The sequence below is a fragment of the Caretta caretta genome, chromosome 8 (assembly GCF_965140235.1).
Source record: "Caretta caretta isolate rCarCar2 chromosome 8, rCarCar1.hap1, whole genome shotgun sequence".
Taxonomy (NCBI): Eukaryota; Metazoa; Chordata; order Testudines; family Cheloniidae; genus Caretta; species Caretta caretta.
This window is the reverse complement of record NC_134213.1, coordinates 1459712-1481473: the sequence shown is the minus strand read 5'-3', so window position 1 is coordinate 1481473 and position 21762 is coordinate 1459712. Positions and strand designations below refer to the sequence as shown.

At 64.6% G+C, this 21762-nt stretch overlaps 1 protein-coding gene across 1 annotated transcript; it reads right to left on the bottom strand.

Moving 5' to 3' along the window:
• Nucleotides 1–264: 264 nt before the first annotated feature.
• Nucleotides 265–21675, bottom strand: SNCB (synuclein beta). The gene is made up of 6 exons (XM_075131217.1): nucleotides 21471–21675; nucleotides 20932–21062; nucleotides 6271–6309; nucleotides 5740–5858; nucleotides 1995–2072; nucleotides 265–924 (listed from the first exon to the last, which is right to left on the bottom strand). The coding sequence occupies exons 2-6, from the start codon at nucleotides 21050–21052 to the stop codon at nucleotides 895–897; spliced, it is 387 nt and encodes a 128-aa protein (XP_074987318.1). The 5' UTR covers nucleotides 21053–21062; nucleotides 21471–21675; the 3' UTR covers nucleotides 265–894.
• Nucleotides 21676–21762: the final 87 nt, after the last annotated feature.

Here is a 21762-nt window from a genome sequence, read left to right as displayed (position 1 = left end):
GCATGAGGTAGAGGCTGGGACTGGCTCTGGGGCCTCTGAGGCACGCTCCCCCTGCCCCTCAGGGAAGAGGCCCAGGTGAGCGTGTCCCCTAGGAGCTGGGCTCAGCATGGTGATTTGCCCGCTGGCCTGGGGCAGGGGCTTAGCTCAGAAGCCCCTGGCTGGAGGCGAGTGCCTGGCAACCCTTGTGGGGTGTGACCCCATGCCCAGCCCTGTGGGTTACACACCATGACCCTGCCCCAGGAACAACAGACCCGCACCAGCAGCTACAGACGAGAGCTGGCTTTATTCACGGACGGGGCAGCTGTGTCACTGGCAGCTGCCCCGAATCGCACACGCAGGACGGGGGGGGGGGATCCATGCCACATCACAACACAGCATTGGGGGGGCCCTTGGGACGTTGTTTGGTGAACACCGACACGACGGGGGGGGTCACAAGGGCATAAACGATCCAGCCGAATATCAAAAAAAGTTCCACAAAGACAGGAACAGACTCGGCGTGAGGCGCGTGCAAACGAATGTACAGCAGCCCTGGGGGCGCGCGCCGCACCAGGGTCCCGGCGGCCAGGCCGCTCGGCTGCACTAAGCATGCGGGGGACGGACACGGGGCCGGCCGGGCTTATGGCACTGGGAGGGACGCAGGGCGACAAGCCGGGCCTCGGCCACCCAAACGGCTCCGGGCGGTTGGCCGACGAGTCCTCTGAGCACTACAGGACACGATACAGCAACACGGCCTCCGGCGAGGCCCCTGGGAGCGGGGCTGCAGGAAGAACTTGTGACTTAACGGGGTGGAGGGTCCTCGCCATCGCCCCCTGTGCCGGCACCTGCCGGGGGGGGGCACGAGGGGGTACTGTCATTATTGTGCTGCTGGTGGAGGTGGCGGGGTGGGCGCGGCCATTACGCCTCCGGCTCGTACTCCTGATAGTCCTGCAGAGAAGAGACCGTGCCTGGCGTGAGCCGGTGACTGGGCCGTGCCAAGGCACCCAGCTCAGCCTCACGCGGGCAGCAGCTCTGCAAGCTTGGGCCTGGCCAGGGGCTGCCCCAGGGCCCTTGCCCCCCGCGCAGGCGGGGGACCAGCTGCCCTGGCACCTCAGCAGCCACCACTGAGCAGGTCAGCAGAGACCCTGGGCGGGCCCCGACTGGTGCCCTGTCGGCCCCTGGAGCCGAGACCCGCCGGGCGCCGCGTGCTCTGACCACGCCCTGGCCCCGGAGTGGGCCCTGCTGGGGGCTGCTGTGAAGACATGAGACCAGCACCGGCCAGGCTGGGCAGTGCCTGCCACGGGGCTTTTCCTCAGGCCAGCGGGGCAAGGGACTGGGCCTGCCCCCTCGAGCGGCCTGAGGGCACGCGGGTGACATCTGTCCCAGCACAGCCTGCTCCAACCTGGGGCTGTGACCAGGCTGGCGCCTTCCCCCTCCAACAGGGCAGGGTGTGGTGTGAGCTGGTGTCGCTGGGGCTGGGGGGTCCCACTACGCTCAGCCTGGGTGTTACCCAGCTCAGTGGGTGGGACAGTCCCGCGGTGCAGAGGGGCTGCGGAACGGGGCCTATCTATACTAGCTCCCAGCCACAAAGAACTGCAGCCCCACTGGGCCCTGGCCCCCACAGCCTGCCCTGCCCAGGAGCTCCCAACGCTGCAAGGGGCTTGGGGCTGGGCTCCCGTCCCTGCTCCGATGGGCCGCGTGGGAGAGAGTCCAGGGCAGGCCCGTGGCTGCGCCCAGTGCCCCAAGGTTCTGACCCCCTGGCCTGGCCCCTGGGTCAGGGCTGGGCCTGCGGAGGGGAGACCCACCAAAACGTGTCAGGGGAGGGGTCTGTGTACCCAGGGCCACACGCCGCCCAGGCCGAAGGGCTGAAGCTGCTGTGGAGTCCAGGGTGCGGGCACCAATGTGGGAGGGAGAGGGTCAGCGCTTTGTGGCTGGTGCCATGGGCCAGGCGAGCCCATCCCCCGGGCATCTGGGCTCCTGCTCTGCAGTGTCTCTCCCCCGTGCCCCTGCCCACGTACCTGGGGCGGCTCCTCGTAGTTCTCACCCTCGGGCTCTATCAGCGGCTCCTCCACGGCCTCCTGCCCGACCTCCTCAGGCTGCAGGGGAGAGGGGGGTGTCAGGGGCAGCTCCTGGGGTGCCCCACCGCTGGGCCCAGAGACGTGTGTTACTGGGCTTTGGCCAGTGCCCCTCACTCCCGACTCACAGCCCCCTGCCAGCCCTGCAGTGCCCCTCACTCCAGACCCGCAGCCCCCTGTCAGCCCCGCCAGTGCCCCTCACTCCTGACCCGCAGCCCCCTGCCAGCCCTGCTGGTGCCCCTCACTCCCGACCCGCAGCCCCCTGTCAGCCCCGCCAGTGCCCCTCACTCCCGACCCGCAGCCCCCTGCCAGCGCCCCTCACTCCCGACCTGCAGCCCCCTGCTAGCCCTGCCGGTGCCCCTCACTGCCAACCCACAGCCCCGGCTATCCCACCTCAGGGCTCCCTCACTCCTGACTGGGCTCTGACTGATGCATGGTTACTAATGGATTTCCGGGGGCAGCAGGTGCATCTTGGTGCTGCTCAGTCTCTATCTGGCTGGGGGGCTGCAGGCTTGGCCCCCCCTGGAGCTTGCAGGCGGCAGGCCACATGCCCGTGTGCTCCCTCCCTAGAGCTCCCGGCTTGGGGACGCCCGGTGCCAGGTACGTGCTGCCCCTCCCAGGGCGCAGCCGCTCCCTTTTGTGGAGGTGCCCAACCCCCTCTGCTCAGGCCTGGGCTTCCAGTTCGATTCCAGAGGGTGGATGGGCCCCAAAGCCCCAGCAAGTGTGGGGACCTGCCCCTCCTCCGGGGACCTGCCCCTCCTCTAGGGCCCAGGGCAGAGGGGTGGGGGGCAGCAGGGCTCTGGGGGCCAGGGGTGGGGGGGTAGAGGTGGGGGGGTGGCAGCACTAGGGTTCTGGGAGGCAGAGGGGTGGGGGAGCAGCAGGGCTCTTGGGGGCAGGGGTGGGGGCCCCAGGGCTCTGGGGGACAGGGGTGGGGGTGGGGGAAGCAGGGCTTTTGGGGGCAGGGGTGGGGGCACCAGGGCTCTGGGGGATGGGGGGCAGAGGTGTGGGGGTGGGGTGGCACCAGGGATCTGGGGCCAGGGGTCAGTGGGGGGGGCAGGAACACCCATGGGGGGTGCAGTTTAGGCCATTTGTTGCTCTCCTTTGTGCTGTATGTGGGCCCCAGGGCATTGTGGGCAATAAGCCACACCACTGGCCCAGCAGGGAGCCCATGGGCCAGCCCCCCCCTGCCAGCCCCCCCCATGCCCAGCCCCCCCATGGGCCAGCCCCCCCCTGCCAGCCCCCCCATGCCCAGCCCCGTGCAACTGAGCGAAGGCACCGGCCCGGCCCCACCGGTCTCCGGGTCCCGCAGCCCGGAGCTTGGCTGGTTGAGGGGGCGGCTGGGCCCTGCCCGCGGTGCTGCAAGGAATGGGGGGCAGAGGGGCTGGGGGCAGTGCTGGGCACCAGGCTCCTGGTGCTGACATGGGTTGTGGGGGGGGAGCCAGGATGGGCCGGGCCCCTGGGCCCCTGGGCTCCAGCCCTGGCTGGCTGCCCCATGCTGGCCTGTGTGACGGGTTTGGGCTCCTCGGACAGGGGGCAGCACCCCTCACAGCCTGGTCCTGCTGACCCACAAGGGGTCCAGCTCCACCCGGCGGCTGGTCCTGTGCAGAGCCCCCTGCCTGCCCCCTCGGGCCCCATGGGCCCTGTGCTGGGGCTCGCTGCCCTGCCCCCAGGAGCGGCTCAGCCACGTCCTCCCCTGCCCTCCCCGCGGAGCTGCCCGCTGCCCTGGCCTCCTTGTTTCAGCTGTTGCTATTTTCGGATAAGCTGGAAGCGAACAGCTCATTGTGGCAACTCGGCTTGCGGAGGCTGCAGCTGTCGGGCACCTCACGGCTCCAGCGAGAGCAGCCACGGCAGTGCCCATCCCTGCATGAGCACACACCCACGCACGGCCTTCACACGCACACGTCCCTGCACGAGCACACACCCACGCACGGCCTTCACATGCACACATCCATACACGTCCCTGCACATGCATGTGACGAAGTGGGACTGTTCTTAATGTTTCCTCTGATTAGTGTGGGGGTGCCTCAGTTTCCCCTAGGCAGTTCTTAAGTATCTAGGGGGTGGGATGGGGGTGTATGATCATTGCAGAGCCCTAGAGGGCAGGTGTGTGCAGGGGTCTGGACACAGAGAATGGCCGACACCCTGTTTCCTGGCCACTGATGGCCTGGGCCCTTCCCCCCTGCAAGGTGAGAGCTAAAGGGCTGGAGAACAAAGGAATCCGGTGACCTCCTAACCTGGGAAAGGGACAAAGCCCAGAGGAGGAGGGGCTGGGGGGAGTTTCAGTTTGGGGCTGGCTGGAGACATGGAGTGAAGGGCAGACGGGGTTGTCTGGCTCACTGCCCCCCAAAATGCACCCGGCTGAGGGGTCCTGTTCTCTGCACCTACAAGCTCTGTGTTAGACCATGTCCCTATCGTCTAATAAACCTTCTGTTTTACTGGCTGGCTGAGAGTCACATCTGACTGTGAAGTTGGGGGGCAGGACCCCCTGGCTCCCCCAGAAGCCCCGCCTGGGCGGACTCGCTGTGGGAAGCACATGGAGGGGCAGAGGAGGCTGAATGCTCCGAGGTCAGACCCAGGAAGGGGGAGCCGGGTGAGCTGTGTGTCCTGCAGAAAGGCTGCTCCCAGAGAGGAGACTCCCCAGAGTCCTGCCTGGCTTCATGGGGAGCAGTTCCAGAGCATCGCCCGGGGACGCCGGGACAGTGCACACACCCACACACGGCCTTTACATGCACGCACACGTCCATACATGTCCCTGCATGTACACACCCTTCCAAACACACATGTCCACGTACACACGTGCCCACATACATCCATACACACCCCTGTCTCCATCCGCCTGTGCACGCATCCCAGCGCATCCCTTCTCCACCGGCTGGGCACCACCCACGCACCCACTCAGCAATTCCCTGCCAGACAGCGGTGGTGCCATCCTGGCCTCCCACCCAGCCGCGACGGGGGAGTCACCCACTCAGCGAAGGGCCGCCTGCTTCTCTTGCTGCTCCCAAGCCGGCCAGGCCTCACTCACCCCGCCCCGGCTGGGTTCAGCTGCAGGGGAAGCCAAACCAGCTGCACTGAGGGGCTCATTGTCTGCAGGCAGCTGGGCAGCCTGGCTGGGGCTCACGGGGGCTCAACCCGATTGGCAGTTGGACTTTCCACCTTCCAGAGGCTTGCCCCCCTGGCACAGACTGGGCCCTGCTGCACCTGGGGAACTCCCTGCCACAGGGCAAGCTGGCCCTTGACCTGTGCCAGGTCAGCTGCCCCCCACTGGGCTCCAGAGAGGGCATCTGGGCCTAGAGGGAAGGAGGCAGCGAGGAGCTCGGGGGAAGCTGGTGAGAACTGGCCAGAGCTGGGAGCCCCTGAGAAGTGGGAGCTGGGGCAGGTCTCCCTGGAGAAGGGGAGGCTCCTGTTTGGTCGGGGAGCTGGAGTGAGAGGGTGGATCCCCTGAGCAGGGGTGGGGAGGCAGAGGGGAATTGGAAACCGGCTTCTGGGGAATTACTGCAGCGGTGCCCGGGGTGTGTGTGTGTGTAACACCCCTGAGATGATGTTCCTTTTCATGGGCAGAAGACAGGGGAAACTGAGGCAGGTGCAGTGGGCAGGGCCTGACAGCCACCCTGTGGACGTGGGTGCAGAACCCCACTGGTCCCCCTGCAGAGGCGGCAGCCCCCGGCTCGCTGCAGGGGACACTCACCTTCAGGTCAGTGGGGAACTCCTCCTTCTTGACCAGGCCGGTGGCAGCCGCGATGTTCCCGGCCCCCGAGATGACGGCTCCTCCCAGCTGGGATGCCTGCTCCTTGGTCTTTTCAGCCACTGGAAGAGGCAGGCGGAGCCGCGTTACAGGGCCCAGCCTGGGGGTGGCGCCCCTCGGCTGCCAGGCAGGGCCCGGCTGGGGCTAGTACTTGGGGGGCCTGGCTCCCGGGCCTGTGCTCGCACTCCTAGCCCCAGCGAGCTTGAGGGGGTCAGGCACCTCCCCTCCACCCCTGTGTGTGCCTGGGGGGCAGACTCATCCCGCCCCCCCACCAGGCTGGGGCCATGAGGCAGCCTGAGACCGTTCCTCCCAGCTGGGTTTCAAGCCCTGGCCCAGCAGCTCCCAAGCCCGTGTTCTGGCCCCCGTTACATAAGGGGCTTTGGGCCGGTGACATCACAGCCGCCGATAAGCCTGAGCTCGTTAGTGCAGCCGCCCACGCGTGGCACTGGGCTGGGGGACTAGAGCAGCTGGTACCTGAGGTGACGCCTTGCACCACGCCCTGGGTTTTGCTTCCTAGAGAGAGCGAGAGAGAGGAGGGGGTTAGAGGGGCCGGTGCCAGGCGGGGCCGTCTGGGGCTGCCCGCGGAGGGACCGTGGTGTCCGTACGGGCATGTGGGGCAAAGCCCTGGCTGCAACTGCACAGCATAGGGGTCCACCGCACAGCCCTGCTGATGCCCTTCGCCCCGAGCCCGCACCCCCTGCGACCCCAGCCCACGGCTCCTTCAGCCCCACGGCACGGCAGCCTGGCACCACCTGGGACAGTGGGAGAGCGCAAGGCGCAGCCGCCTGGCCCAGTCCCTCGCTGGTCCACGCTGGGCGCGCCAGGCTGGCTCACACCAGCACCCCCTCTGTGGTGGGCTGGGGGGGCTGGCTGCAGCTGGGGCAACCAGCCCTTGTACTGCCGCCCCCTGACACACACACCACCCCTCACCCCAGAGGCCCTGGTCTCTCCGCCGAGATGCTGGCATCTCCCTGGGGATACCCCATGGGGAGGCGCCAGGGCGGGGGCAGGTTGGGGGGTTCCTGGCTGTCCCAGGGGTGCCCTGCACACATGGTGTCCGCACCCTGCGGCGGGGGGCATGCGCTGAAAAGGACTGACATTGCCAGGGAGGCAGCTGGGGTCTGGCCAGGACTCACCCCCCCCCTGCTCTGGGGTGGAGGCTGCTGCTGCAAGGGGGAGCCATGGGGGTGCAGGGGGTGCCCTGGCCTCTGGATACTGCTCACCCAGCTTCCTGCGCAGGCCAGCCCAGGGGGGGACGATGGTTTGGGGGTCTGTCGCTAGGAGAATTGCCGTATCAGGCCTGCCCCTCTGTAGAGGTGACCCCAGTGGCTAGCAGGGGAGTGCTGAGGGAGGGGATCCGGGGAGCCCTTCCCACTCTGGGCTGAGGGCCGGGGGGTTCTGGAGCAGTGGACGGATATTGGGGGGAAGGGGGGCAGGACAGATGCGTGGGGGAAAGGAATTGACGGCCAGGCAAGGCCACAGAAGGCAGCCAGGGCTGAGCGACTCCATGAGGGAGAAGCTACCCAGCCTGTGGACATCTGCCAGGGCAGGGTCCCTGGCTGAGCCCCACTGGCCCCCAGGGACCCCACGGGGCCGTTAGTGCCCGTGTTTTCGGGGAAGCCGTGCGCCCTGTGCACAGAGTGTGCGACACCGTGCGGGCTAGGTGTTCCCCCGCGTGCCCTGTGCACGGAGCGTGCGAAACAGCTGAGTGCGAGAGAGCCAGAGGACCGTGGGAGACAGCGAGAGCCCGAGAAAGAGCTGCAGAAGCAGCAGCAGCATGAACTGGCGGTGGGGGAGCGGAGAGGCCTAGGGGACCTCCCAGGCATGAGTGGGGATAGACCCCGGGGGGCCAGTTCCGCAGGGAACCTCGAGACTAAATTGCTGCCCCTGGTTAAGGAGGGGCGGGGGGATGTGGATGCCACCTCACTGCCTTTGAGCAGGCTGGAGATCTGAACCAGGGGGACCCTGCGGAAAAGCCCCGGTGTCTAGCTCCCTTGCTGGGTCCCAAGGCCACACACTCCGTCAGCCAGATGGGTGGGGAGGTGGACAGGCTCCCACTCCTGACCCCAACCTATATGTCTGGGTGGAGTCTCCTGGGCCCAGGCCCCTCGGACCCCCAGTGGGAGAGGAAGGTGATGGTCAATGGGGAGACATTCCTGGGGTGGCGAGATCCTGGGACAAAGAGAACTGGTGTCAGGCCCTGGGTGGTGCAGCCTCAGAGGCTGAGGGGCTGGGTGAGCTGGGTGAGGGTCCCAGGGACGAAGCCCCTCGCCCTGCCTATGGCCCAGATCCCTGTGCAGACCCAGGAGGGGTGGGGCTGGCTGGCCTTTGGGGTTCTCCAGGATACCAGCTGCAAGACCCTGTTGTGGGGCGACTGTGTCTCTTTGGACAGGATCCAGGCCCTGCTCCTGTAACTGCCAAGGGTTTGAATTTGAATCCAGGGAACCAATTGGGGGAGAGGGAAACAGTCAGTGAAAATGCAGATGACCTGGCTGGCAGCGGGGAGGAGCGGCTAGGCTCAGGCTACCTGCCTGCCTGGAACCAGACCCCTGGGGGTGGGTGGGACAGAGAGATGCTCCCCGCCCCCTCGCACACCGGAGATGGGGCTCCCGCTGGCTCTGAAGCTGTAAGGAGAGCAGAGAGCTCGCTGCCTACCCCCACTGGGACAGCAAGGGCAGCGCTGAGCCAGGGGGGAGGTAAGACCCCAGCTGAATGGGGGGACCCACAGGCAGGGCAGGTCGGCTACCAACCAGGTTTGCCTGGTCCAGAGGCGCTGCTGGGAAGTGATCCCATGGCAGGGAGGGAGCGACCAGGGACAGGGCTCAGCGGGGCTGTGACCCCAGGCCCAGCCCGCAAGAGGGAGCAGGTCCCACTCCCTCCCCCAGCAGCTGAATTCCAGACCGAGCTGCAGGAGGATCCCTCCTTGGAGGGGCTGAGGGGACTTGCTGGCCACAGGCTGCAAACCCCTGTGGGGAAGGCTGCAGGGACAGATTGCCGTGGGAGAAGGGGTTCCTGTACTGGGAAGGGGTTCCCCCAGGGGAAGTAGAACCATGGGGGATCAGGAGGCCACTGGGGGTGCCCCAGAAGTATCACCGCAGGCTCTTGTACCTGGCCCACGATGCCTCTCTCGGGACACCAGGGGATCCAGGCCCCAGGAAGCCGTGACTGGCCCGGAGTCTGGGACACAGCCTGGCAGCACGGCAGGTCCTACGACCCTGGCCGGGGTGGGGGGAAGGCCGGGATAAGGGTGAAGCCCCCTTGAGACCCCTGCCCATCACAGGGGAACCTTTCCAGAAGGTGGCCATGGACATAGTGGGGCCTCTCAGCAAGGCAACCCAGGCAGGGAAGAAATACGTCCTGGTGGTGATGGATTTCACCACCCGCTACCCAGGGGCGGGGGCTCTGCCCTCCACCAAGGCAGACACCAGGGCAGACGCGCTGCTGACCATCTTCAGCAGAGGGGGAGTCCCCAGCGGGGTCCTTACAGACCAGGGGTCCAATGTCCTGTCACCCGGCTCCAGGGCTGGTGGGAGAAATGGGGGGTCTGGCCCACCTGGGCCTCTGCAGGTGACCCTCCATCCCACGGGCTGGTGGAGAGAGTCTATGGGGCCCTGGGGATGATGCTGAGGGCTTTTATGAATCAGCATCCGCAGGACGGGGACAAGCACCTGCCCCACCTGCAGTACGGGGAAGTGCCCCAGGAATCCACCGGGTTCTTCCCTTTCGAGCTGCTGTGTGGGAGGAGAGTGAGGGGACCCTGGATCTGGTAAGGGACAGTCGGAAGGAGAACGGGGAAGACCCCCTGGTGGATCTCTTCCCTGAGGTGGGAGCCAATTCTCCCATCAGGTGTCGCCCGTTCAGAGTCACTGGGAAAACAGCCCAGAGCCTGGAGAGAGAGGTCAAGGACATGCTGGCTTTAGGGGTGATCCATCTGTTCAGCAGCCCATGGGCCTCAGCCATGGGGCTGGTCCCCAAGAAAGACGGGTCGATCTGATTCTGTGGGGACTATCAGAAGCTTAATGCCATCACCGTGTCCGATGCCTATCCCAGGCCTAGGCCTGGGGAGATTCTAGACAAGCTGGGGGGGGCTCATTACCTCCCTACTATGGATCTCCCCAAAGGTGACTGGCAAGTTCCTGGTCCTGCCTTTTGACCTCGAGGGGGTGTCGGCCACCCTCCAGCGCCGGGTGGATCGGTTACTGAGAGGGTGGGAGAACCTGGCCCTGGCGTCCATTGATGACATCTGTGTCTTTAGCCAGATCTGGGAGGAACACATGTCCCAGGTGAAGAGGGTGCTTGGGCTGCCCCAAGGAGGCAGAACTGATGGTAAAAGCTGGAAAGTGTAAGGTGGAGACAATCAGAGATTGGTCCGTTCCCCAGATCAAGAAACAGGGCCAGGCCTTTACCGGGATGGTGGGGTATGACCAGAGGGTTGTACCCCACTTGAACTCCCCAGCTACCCCCATCACTGAGCTATGTAAGAAGGGGAAGCCAGACAAGGTGGTCTGGACTGAGCCGTGTCAGGGGGCTCTCTGTGTGCTGAAGGAGGCCCTAATCCAGGGCTCGGTAAATCTGGTAAACCTGGACAGTGCCAAGCCCTTTTCAGTGTTCACCGACGCCTCAGACACAGGGCTGGGTGCGGTGCTGATGCAAGTCGATGCTAAGGGAGGGGAGACACCCCATCGGGTACCTGAACAAGAAGCTGCTGCCCCAGGAGTGGAATTACGTGGCCATAGAGAAGAAATGCCCACCTGTGGGGCAGGCCCTTAAGAAGCTGCAGCCGGATCTATGGGGCAGTGCTTTGCGGTGTCTACTGACCCCTCTGCCCCGACGTGGCTGCATCCAATGAAAGGGGCTGATGCCGAGCGGCGGGGGACAGAGACACATGGCCAGAGGGTGGCCAAGGTCAAGATGGGGGCTCCTAACCAAAAGAGCCCGAATCACAGTCCTCCAGTCTGGAGCACTGGGAGAAGACCTGATCCCAGTTTGGGGGTTGTGGGGTGGCAAATGGGCACTGGCAGCATAAACCTTCCCACGTGCGGCCTGCGAGTGCCATTGAGCACACCCGACCTAAGGGACGGTGTAACTCCCACCAAGGAACGGGAGAGATGCTGGGGCATCCATGGAAACGTTGGTGGCTTCAAACTTCCCCAGGTCACCGGCTAAAGTGACCCTGTTCAGTTTGGTCTCGAAAGGGGGAGAGATGTGACAAAGTAGGAATGCTCTTAATGTTCTTTCTGGATACTGTGAGTGCCTCAGTTTCCCCTATGCAGTTCTTAAGTATCTAGGTGGGGGGATCAGGGGGTGTGATCGTTGCAGAGCCCTAGAGGGCCAGTGTGATGATGTCAGCACAGAGAATGGTCAACACCCTGTCTCCTGGGAACTGATGGCCTGGGCCCCTCCTCTGCAAAGATGCCAACTGAAGGGGTTGTAGAACAAAGAGATCAGGCGGCCTCCTGGCCCAGGAAAGAGACAAAGGCCAGAGGAAGGGCTGGAGAGTTTCAGTTTGGAGCTGGCTGGGGAAATGGAGGGAGGCCCAGATGGGGCTCTAGCCTTCCTGCCCCACAAGATGGACCTGACTGAGGGGTCCTGTTTCCTGTACCTACAAGCTCTGTGTTAGATCATGGCCCTGTTATCTAATAAACCTTCTGTTTTACTGGCTGGCTGACAGTCACGTCTGACTGCGGAGTTGGGGGGCAGGACCCTCTGGCTTCCCCAGGACCCCGCCTGAGCGGACTCGCTGTTGGAAGCACACGGGGGGGGGGGGGGGGGCAGAGGAGGCTGAATGCTCCAGGGTCAGACCCGGGAAGGTGGAAGCCGGGTGAGCTGTGTGTCCCGAAGACAGGCTGCTCCCAGAGAGGAGACTTCCCCAGAGTCCTGCCTGGCTTCATGGGGAGCAGTTCTAGAGCATCGCCCGGGGACGCCGGGACACCAGCCCTGAGCTAGGAGCTAGGCAGCCAGGACCTGGGGGGCAGCTCAGGTGGGTGCTAGATCCATCTGCACCCCAGGAGCCTAGGAACTCCCAGGTTGGGGCACTGGCCAGCAGTCTTAGTGGCTGGGAGGGGCCGTTGTGGGGAAGGGGAGCTGTGGGAGGGGGGTACTGTGGGGAAGGGGGTGCCATGGGGAAGGGGCGCCATGGGAGGGGGCACTGTGGGGAAGGGGGGACATCGTGGGGAAGGGGAGCTGTGGGAGGGGGGCGCCGTGGTGCTGCTATGGGCGGGGGGCGGGCGGGGGCGTTGCAAAGCCAGTGCTGGCGGACCCCAAAGCACCACCGCAGGACAGCGGCGCTTCAGGGATGCCTGCTGGTGCCTGCAGTGGGATTCTGCTCATGCCCAGCGCGAGGACAGTCCCACAGCACAAGGAGGGGCGGTGCTGGCCTGGCAGAGGCTGCCCTGCAGCGGGAGGCCGCCAAACGTGGCATCTGTGGGAAGAGGACGCGAGGGAACGCAGGGTCCCGCTGCCCTGGGTCCAAGGCTGGGTGGGGGCAGTTCTAACGCAGCAGAGAGTCACTTACAACGTCTGACACCGGACTCAGGCTGTCCTGACGTGACTGAACTGGGAGCAATCCCACGGGCATCGAGGGGCACCCGTCCTCACCCGCTGGGAATCCCAGCTCGCCCGCCAGGGTTAATAATGGATTCACGGGGCACGTCTGTGACAGAGGGGGGCAAGCCCTGGCTTTGCCAGGTGTGACGAAGTGGGCCTGTTCTTAATGTTTCCTCTGAATAGTGTGGGGGTGCCTCAGTTTCCCCTATGCAGTTCTTAAGTATCTAGGTGGTGGGGTAAGGGTGTATGATCATTGCAGAGCCCTAGAGGGCAGGTGTGTGCAGGGATCTGGACACAGAGAATGGCCGACACCCTGTTTCCTGGCAACTGATGGCCTGGGCCCTTCCCCCCCTGCAAGGTGAGAGCTGAAGGGTTGGAGAACAAAGGAATCAGGTGACCACCTGGCCCGGGAAAGGAACAAAGCCCAGAGGAGGAGGGGCTGGAGGGGTTTTCAGTTTGGGGCTGGCTGGGACATGGAGTGAAGTGCAGACGTGGTTGTCTGGCTCACTGCCCCCCAAAATGGACCCAGCTGAGGGGTCCCGTTCTCTGCGCCTGCAAGCTCTGTTTTAGACCATGTTCCTGTCGTCTAATAAACCTTCTGTTTTACTGGCTGGCTGAGAGTCACGTCTGACTGCGGAGTTGGGGTGCAGGACCCTCTGGCTTCCCCAGGAGCCCCGCCTGAGCGGACTCGCTGGGGGAAGCGCACGGAGGGGCAGAGGATGCTGAATGCTCCGAGGTCAGACCCAGGAAGGTGGAAGCTGTGTGAGCTGTGTGTCCTGCAGACAGGCTGCTCACAGAAAGGCGACTGCCCCAGAGTCCTGACTGGCTTCATGGGGAGCAGTTCCAGAGCATCGCCCAGGGACTCCGTGACAACTGGTGGCAGCGGTGGGATGTACTGCACCCCGTGGATGGCGCTTCCTGCAGTAAGTGACTGGGGAGCAGTAACACGAAGGGGGATTGCCGAGGACCAGGCCTGCTGAAGGCTCAGAGAGGAGCGGTTTCGGGGGGCGGTTAACCCCTGGGAGTGTGTGACCAGCGAGAAGGACTGTGCAGTAATGGGGTCCCCCTGGGGACTGCAGTGAGCAGTCTCAGGGGCGGAGGAGCCTGCAGCTTGGCCCGGGGAGAGAGAAGGACTTTTGCAGTAACAGGGTTCCCCTGGGGATTGCAGCAAGCAGTCCAAGGGGCGGAGGAGTCTGCAGCTCGACCCTGGCAAAGAGGTGGTGACCTCGAGAAGGGCTGGCACACTAGGGGTTCTCCCTGGAAACCGTGGGGAGCTGAGAACACACGGGCCTGTGAGTCCACAACAACTTGGGAGGAGCGGAGTGATGGCCTGTCACCGTCTCCTTAAGAAGGACATTGTAACCCTGTGCAGAAAGAGAGGGTTGAGCGTTGGAAAGTTCACCAAAGCAGAGTTAATTGTGCAGCTGGAGGAGGATGACCGCTCTAAGGAACAGATTCCTGACCCCAACTGGGGCTATAGCAGGATCTGGGAGCAGCTGGAGCGGGAGCCAGGCATCGCCAAGACTCCTGTCCCCGACCAGACGGGGGTCTTCACGATCGGGTTCCCCATCGGGGGATCGAGACGGACGGGATTGGAGCGGAGTCTGAGAGAGCAAGAGGACCGTGGGAGACAGCGAGAGCCCGAGAAAGAGCTGCAGAAGCAGCAGCAGGATGAACTGGCGGTGGTGGGGCGGAGAGGCCGAGGGGACCTCCCCGGGGTGAGTGGGGATAGATCCCGGGGGGCCAGTTCCGCAGGGAACCTCGAGACTAAATTGCTGCCCCTAGTTAAGGGGGGGGTGTGTGGATGCCCACCTCACTGCCTTTGAGCAGGCTGGAGATCTGAACCAGGGGGACCCTGCGGAAAACCCCGGTGTCTAGCTCCCTTGCTGGGTCCCAAGGCCACAGACTCCATCAGCCAGATGGGTGGGGAGGTGGACAGGCTCCCACTCCTGACCCCAACCTATATGTCTGTGTGGAGTTCCCTGGGGTCAGGCCCCTCGGACCCCCAGTGGGAGCGGAAGGGGATGGTCAATGGGGAGACATTCCTGGGGTGGCGAGATCCTGGGACAGAGAGAACTGGTGTCAGGCCCCGGGTGGTGCAGCCTCAGAGGCTGAGGGCCTGTGTGAGCTGGGTGAGGGTCCCAGGGACGAAGCCCCTCGCCCTGCCTATGGCCCAGATCCCTGTGCAGACCCAGGAGGGGTGGGGCTGGCTGGCCGTTGGGGTGCCCCAGGACACCAGCTGCGAGACCCTGTTGTGGGGTGACTGTGTCTCTTTGGGACAGGATCCAGGCCCTGCTCCTGTAACTGCCGAGGGTTTGAATTTGAATCCAGGGAACCAATCGGTGGAGAGGGAAATGGTCAGTGAAAATGCAGATGACCTGGCTGGCAGCAGGGAGGAGCCGCTAGGCTCAGGCTACCTGCCTGCCTGGAACCAGACCCCTGGGACTCGGTGGGACAGAGAGATGCTCCCTGCCCCCTTGCGCACCAGACTGGGGACTCTCGCTGGCTCTGATGCAGTGAGGAAAGCAGTGGCCTGCCCCCACTGGGACAGCAAGGGCAGTGCTGAGCACAGTGGGAGCTGAGACCCCAGCTGAGTGGGGGGAGACACAGGCAGGGCAGGGGATCTGTGGGGAGTGGCAAGGTGCTTGGTAAGGGAAGTTTGGATGAGCCTAGGCAGCCTTGTGAGCTGATGGCTGTGTCCAGTCAGCAGGGTGGGAAGGCGAGGAGAGTGGAAGATGAGAGTCCCTGGACCTTACCTGTTAGCTGGGTGGAGAATTGGGACAGTGAAGGAAATGGGTCTCTGTCTGTCAGGGGTATTGACTTGCCTATGGAGGGAGCTACCCTGATCTCCAAGCAGTTGTCTGTGACCAGCCTTGTGTGCTGGGACAAAGGGAATGAGATCCCAACCTGTGTGTCTGGTAAAGGAGAAAGTGTGTCCGGCTCTTCTTGGTCTGTGGAGCAGACAGAAGGGGCCTTTCAGCCTGTGATGGTTGAGGGTCATGCAGTTGTCTCAGAGCTGGTTCTGGATTCAGCTAAAGCCCAGGAAGGGAAGGGTCCTAAGTTTCTGTCTGCTCGGGAGAATGGCCCTGTAACTAGGTCACATCCAGTTAGTGTCTATGTAAAATCCCCGAGACCAGACAATTCTGGTGCTTGTATTTTGCCTGTTGCTAGTGTGTTGTTGGAAAGGGTGTAGCAACTCTGTCTAATCAGGGTGAGATCCTAGCCAGGGCACAAGGAGAGCAGGAAGGTGATGTGATTGTGGAACCTACTGAGGGTGTGGAAACCTGTAGCAAGAAGGAAAAGATTCCTGAACTTGTGTGTGGCAAAGGGAAGGAGAATGCTTCTAACCTTTTATCTAGGAAGTCTGTAAGTTTGCATGAAAGGGGATTGTGTAGGAATCCGCCTGATGGGCCAGAGGTGATTCTGGATGTAAGGGAGACCCAGAAAGAGTCTGTAGTTGCTCAGGAAAGTGTTCCCCTAGAGCAAGCCCTAGGTAAAGAGGGTAAGAGCAGAATTTCTGGGAGGGGGTGAATTGTTGCATAGAAAAGCCCTCGGGAAAGGAATCCTCATGGAGTCTTTGCAAGCAGTTTACTGCCACTGAAGGGTGTGAAAGTGATTTAATCAAGAAAGTTTCAGTTCCTAACAGCCAGAAGTTTTCTGTTGTGAATGGATCCACTGACTTTCCTGTTGAAAGATCCAGTGTGGAGAGCTTTGAGAAGGTCTCAGATGGAGTGAAAGCTATTAAGAAAGGTATACCGTCCTATAACCAAGTGGCTGTGTTTGGCCAGCTTGTTGGGGAGACAAGGTTGTTGGGAAAGGGATGTCTCCATGCTAGTTCTGTAAGTGAACAGTATGTGGCCCAGGTCAAGATGGGGGCCCTTAACCAAGAGAGCCCGAATTGCAGCCCTCCATTCTGGAGCTCTGGGAGAAAACCCAATCCCAGTTTGACCCCCTGGGGTTTTGGGGTGGCCAAAGGGCATGGGCTGCAGAAACCTTCCCACATGCAGCCTGCTAGTGCTATCGACCACCCCCGACCTAAGGGAGGGCGTGAAACTGGAAGGGCCTGGTGTAACTCCTACCAAGGAACGGGAGAGATGCTGGGGCATCCATGGGAACATTGGTGGCTTCAAACTTCCCCAGGTCACCGGGTAAAGTGACCCCGCTCAGTTCGATCTCGAAGGGGGGAGAGATGTGACGAAGTGGGCCTGTTCTTAATGTTTCCTCTGAATAGTGTGGGGGTGCCTCAGTTTCCCCTATGCAGTTCTTAAGTATCTAGGTGGTGGGGTAAGGGTGTATGATCATTGCAGAGCCCTAGAGGGCAGGTGTGTGCAGGGATCTGGACACAGAGAATGGCCGACACCCTGTTTCCTGGCAACTGATGGCCTGGGCCCTTCCCCCCCTGCAAGGTGAGAGCTGAAGGGTTGGAGAACAAAGGAATCAGGTGACCACCTGGCCCGGGAAAGGAACAAAGCCCAGAGGAGGAGGGGCTGGAGGGGTTTTCAGTTTGGGGCTGGCTGGGACATGGAGTGAAGTGCAGACGTGGTTGTCTGGCTCACTGCCCCCCAAAATGGACCCAGCTGAGGGGTCCCGTTCTCTGCGCCTGCAAGCTCTGTTTTAGACCATGTTCCTGTCGTCTAATAAACCTTCTGTTTTACTGGCTGGCTGAGAGTCACGTCTGACTGCGGAGTTGGGGTGCAGGACCCTCTGGCTTCCCCAGGAGCCCCGCCTGAGCGGACTCGCTGGGGGAAGCGCACGGAGGGGCAGAGGATGCTGAATGCTCCGAGGTCAGACCCAGGAAGGTGGAAGCTGTGTGAGCTGTGTGTCCTGCAGACAGGCTGCTCACAGAAAGGCGACTGCCCCAGAGTCCTGACTGGCTTCATGGGGAGCAGTTCCAGAGCATCGCCCAGGGACTCCGTGACACCAGGTCACACGGGGTAGCAGAAACAGTGTGAAGAGCAAAGCGTTAGCACCCCCAGAGCTCATTAGCATCTCCAGGGCAGAGCCCCACGGACTGAGAGACCAGAACCTCAGTGCCAATGTCCAGCAGGATCCTTGAGCCAGAGACAACAAATGCTGGGGTAAGAGACAGAAGAGCTGAATGCCTGAGGCTGCCAAGAGCCTAAGGCCATAGCTGTGAAAGGGGAACTGCCCTGTGCAGCGCAATTCCAAGGCCCATGGCTCTGGGGGACCCTGCCAACCTGCCCCACGGGGACAGAAGGGCCCAAGCAGATACTCCTCAGCTGCTGGGGTGCCGATGGTGGGGAGAGAGATGGACCCCTGCAGTTGCCAAGGGGAGTGGCATGGGGCCGTGGTGCAGGGATGGAGGGTCTGGGGCTCCCAGTGCTTGCCCCATGGGTGCCCTGAGGGGCTGAGCTCCAGGCTGCCCCCTGCTGGGGCCAGCCCAGAGGAACTGCTCCTCGCCCCACTCCTGAATCCTCCAGGAGTGCACTGGACAGGAGACCCAAGCTGCCATGATTGGCCACGCAGGTCACGTGGGACTGGTGCAGCCCCTGGTTGGGTGTACGGGATTCGCGGGAAGCAGGGATTGCCCGCGATGGCTGCCCCATGTGCCCCATTTCCTGCCCTGCCCCAGAGCTGTGGCTGGGACCCGTGGAGGTGGGAGAGGCCACAGGTTAACATCTCCCTTCCTTTCTGCTCCCCCAGCCCTGCCGGTGCCCCTCAGTCCCGACCTGCAGCCCCTGCTACACCAGCCCTGCGCCCCCTCCCTCACCCAGCGCTCCTCCCCGCTCCCTACAGCACCCCCTGCTGGGAGCAGCCGGGAGCACCTCATCCAGCCAGCTCTCCTACCCCACGTAGGGGCACTCCCGCTGGGAGATGTGGGCAGAGGGATCTCGGTCTCCCTGGCGTGGGCTGTGGGGCAGCTGTTTGTTCCTCTCCCCTCCAGCTCGTCAGGACTAAATCAAGTCCCTCCCCAAAGTGGCCTCCTCTGGGCCCCGCGCCATGCGCCTGCAGGGTCTCTGCCCAGCTTGAGGGGCAAGAGGTGCCAAGCTGTGGTGGGGCAGGCTTTCACAAGCTGAGCCCCCTGGGTGCGCGCTCAGCCCCCCTGACAGCCCCTTGGCCTGCTGGGCATGAATCCCCATGAGCAGAGCCCGGGCAGGGGGCTGACTTGGGAATTAGACTGAGCTGCCAGGATCTGAGCCCACCCTTGGGGCGGGGGGGTGGGGGGAGCAGTACCAGAGCAGGACACCCCTGCGGCGGGGAGGGGGCTGGTCTGGGAGTGACTGGAAAGCAGCCCTGCCAGGGACTTCATGCTCCCCAGCCCAGGAGGCTTTGGCTGCCGGCTCCCCATCAGAGCAATGCCCCGCTCTGCACAGAGCGCGGGGGGCTGAGCCCTTAGCTCCTCATTCCCCCAGCCTGGCTCACCCCGACTCGAGCACTTAACAGCAGCGCCTCCCTCTGGGCCAGGCCAGGACGGGAGCCGCACCCAGCACGGCTGCCCCGCTCCCCACAGCGCCCCCTGCAGGGAGAGGCTCAGACCGCAGTAGCTGGGAGCACCCCCCAGCGCCCCCCGCAGGGTCGTTCACTAACCGCGGGAGGATCTAGGGCGTGGGAGTTGGAGTCCCCTGCCCCTCGGCCGTTCAGTCCGCGTGTCCACCAAGCAGCTTTCCTGGCCCTCATCCCCCCACGGCCGAGCGGCGTCACCACGAGCCCCAGGGCCCTAACGGAGAGCTTCCCCCGTACAGCCTGGGCCGGCCAATCCACAGCAACGGGGCCAGGTCCGGAGCTGGGGCAGGCAAGGAGCAGCAGGCCCCAGGCACCCCGTCATGGCCCGATCCTCAGCACATGGGGAGCTGCTGCTTCCAGGCCGGCGGGGACAGGCCAGGGCAGCGAATGCGGGTACTGAGGAGCGCTGTGGGGCCCTGGGCACAGGGGGCTCTTGGCTCTGTGCCAGTCTGAGCGGCCTGAGCTTTGCAGGGGGGATGCGGGCACCAGCCAGCCAAGACAGAGCGCACCTCCTGCCTATGGCCTGGGTGCCAGCAAGCCCCCCTGCCAGTGCCCCCCAGGGTCCCAGGCCCATCAACCGCTGAGCTGCCCAGAGCACCTGGCAGCTGCCCCTGTCTCAGCGGGGGGAGCTCCAGGCACACACGTGGCCGAGACCTGGGCCTGGCATTTCACTGGGGGACCGGCAGGCTCCATGGGCCGCCCTTGGAGATGGGGGCAGCTGTGGGTGACGTTCCCGGGCCTGGGGCCCCCTGGCTCTGGCATCCTGTTCTTTGCCCAAGGGCTGAACCTCCCCCGCCCAGCTCCAGTGCCTGGGCTCCGCCTGGCCTGCTGCTCCCAGCGGCTGGCAGGGCGGGGAGCCCCCGGCACCCCCAGGGCTGGATGCAGGCACTGGGCCTGCCCCTGCCCCGGAGCTGTGGGCAGAGCCTCACCTACCTGCCCCATCCATTGCCCCAGGATGCTGCCAGCCTGCACCCCTCCACTGGGCTCTGCGCACCCACAGCTGGGGTGGTGCCCAGCCCTGGCTCTGCCAAGCCCCTGCAGCCTTACCCGCACACAGCCCCCCCACCCTTACCTGTGCACAGCGCCCCCCACACCCTTACCCATGTACAGCGCCCCCCCACACCCTTACCTGCGCACAGCGCCCCCCCACACCCTTACCTGCGCACAGCGCCCCCCACACCCTTACCCATGTACAGCACCCCCCACACCGTTACCCGCACACAGCGCCCCCCCACACCCTTACCCGCGCACAGCGCCCCCCACACCCTTACCCATGTACAGCACCCCCATACCGTTACCCGCACACAGCCCCCCCACCCTTACCCGTGCACAGCGCCCCCCACACCCTTACCCGTGTACAGCGCCCCCCCACACCCTTACCTGTGCACAGCGCCCCCCACACCCATACCCATGTACAGCACCCCCCACACCCTTACCCGCACACAGCGCCCCCCCACACCCTTACCCGCACACAGCGCCCCCCGCACCCTTACCCACGCACAGCGCCCCCCGCAGCCTTACCCATGTACAGCGCCCCCCCACACCCTTACCCACGTACAGCCCCCCCATACCCTTACCCACGTACAGCGCCCCCCCACACCCTTACCTGTGCACAGCGCCCCCCACACCCTTACCCACATACAGCGCCCCCCGCAGCCTTACCCACACACAGCGCCCCCCACACCCTTACCCATGTACAGCGGCCCCCGCAGCCTTACCCACGCACAGCCCCCCCACCCTTACCCATGCACAGCGCCCCCCACACCCTTACCCATGCACAGCGCCCCCCACACCCTTACCCGCGCACAGCCCCCCCACCCTTACCCATGTACAGCGCCCCCCGCAGCCTTACCCGCGCACAGCGCCCCCCCACACCCTTACCCGCGCACAGCCCCCCCACCCTTACCCGCATACAGCGCCCCCCGCAGCCTTACCTGCGCACAGCGCCCCCCCACACCCTTACCCGCGCACAGCCCCCCCACCCTTACCTGCGCACAGCGCCCCCCGCAGCCTTACCCATGTACAGCCCCCCCACACCCTTACCCATGTACAGCGCCCCCCGCAGCCTTACCCGCGCACAGCCCCCCCACCCTTACCTGCGCACAGCGCCCCCCGCAGCCTTACCCATGTACAGCACCCCCTCCTTGGTCTTCTCCGCAGCCTCCGCCACCCCCTGCTTGGTCTTCTCCGCCGCAGCCACCACCCCCTCCTTGGCCTTGGACAAGCCCTTCATGAACGCGTCCATGGCGGCGGCTCTGCACGGAGAGAGACCCGCAAGATGGCTCCGGGAGCCGGACCGCTGCCCGCGGTGCCCACAACCCCCCCGTGCCATGCAACCCGGGCACAGCTGTACCCCCACCCCGCGGCGCAGGGAGCGGCTCCTCCCGGGCGCACCCCGCCTGGGGCCGCTCGGGGGGGGCGGACCGACCCCCCCGGCCCGGTTCCGAGCGTAGCGCCCCAGATCTCGGCTCCCCGCTCCATGGCCCGCCGCCCCCCGCCCGGCTCCGTGTCCTTGAAACGCAGGAAGGATGCAAAGAACCGCGGGGCGGGGGGGCAGCTCCGCAGCAGGGGCACAAGCCAGGCGGCTCCCGGGGGACGGGGGCAGGTGCCGGCCGGGGTCGGGGGGTCCCTGCCCCCCGCGATGAGCGGCCCGCCGGGCTCACCTGCAATCGGCGATGGCGCTGGGCTCAGCGCGGCTCTGCCATGGAGCGCTTCGCCCTGCTGAATATTGCGCTGCGCCGCGCCGCCCCTCCTCGCTGCCCGGATGAACGGGGACCCGCAGGCCGGTCCCCGGCCTGGCTCTTGCGGGGGCGGGGGCTCCCACAGCGCCGGCGGGAGGGGCTCCCCCACTCCACACACACCATGTGGTTGGGGGGAGGTGGAACGGCTGCGCTGCGGGGGTGCAGGGAGCGCAGTGGGGCAGGGCTGGGGGGGTGCAGGGAGCGCAGGGGGGCA

Excerpts from the sequence above, each read along its gene's own strand:
- SNCB (XM_075131217.1), bottom strand. The coding sequence starts at position 21,052 with ATGGACGCGTTCATGAAGGGCTTGTCCAAGGCCAAGGAGGGGGTGGTG. Across the intron at positions 2,073-5,739 it reads AGTTCCCCACTGACCTGAAG|CCTGAGGAGGTCGGGCAGGA; the intron begins GTGAGTGTCCCC and ends TCTCCCCTGCAG. Across the intron at positions 925-1,994 it reads ACTACGAGGAGCCGCCCCAG|GACTATCAGGAGTACGAGCC; the intron begins GTACGTGGGCAG and ends TCTTCTCTGCAG.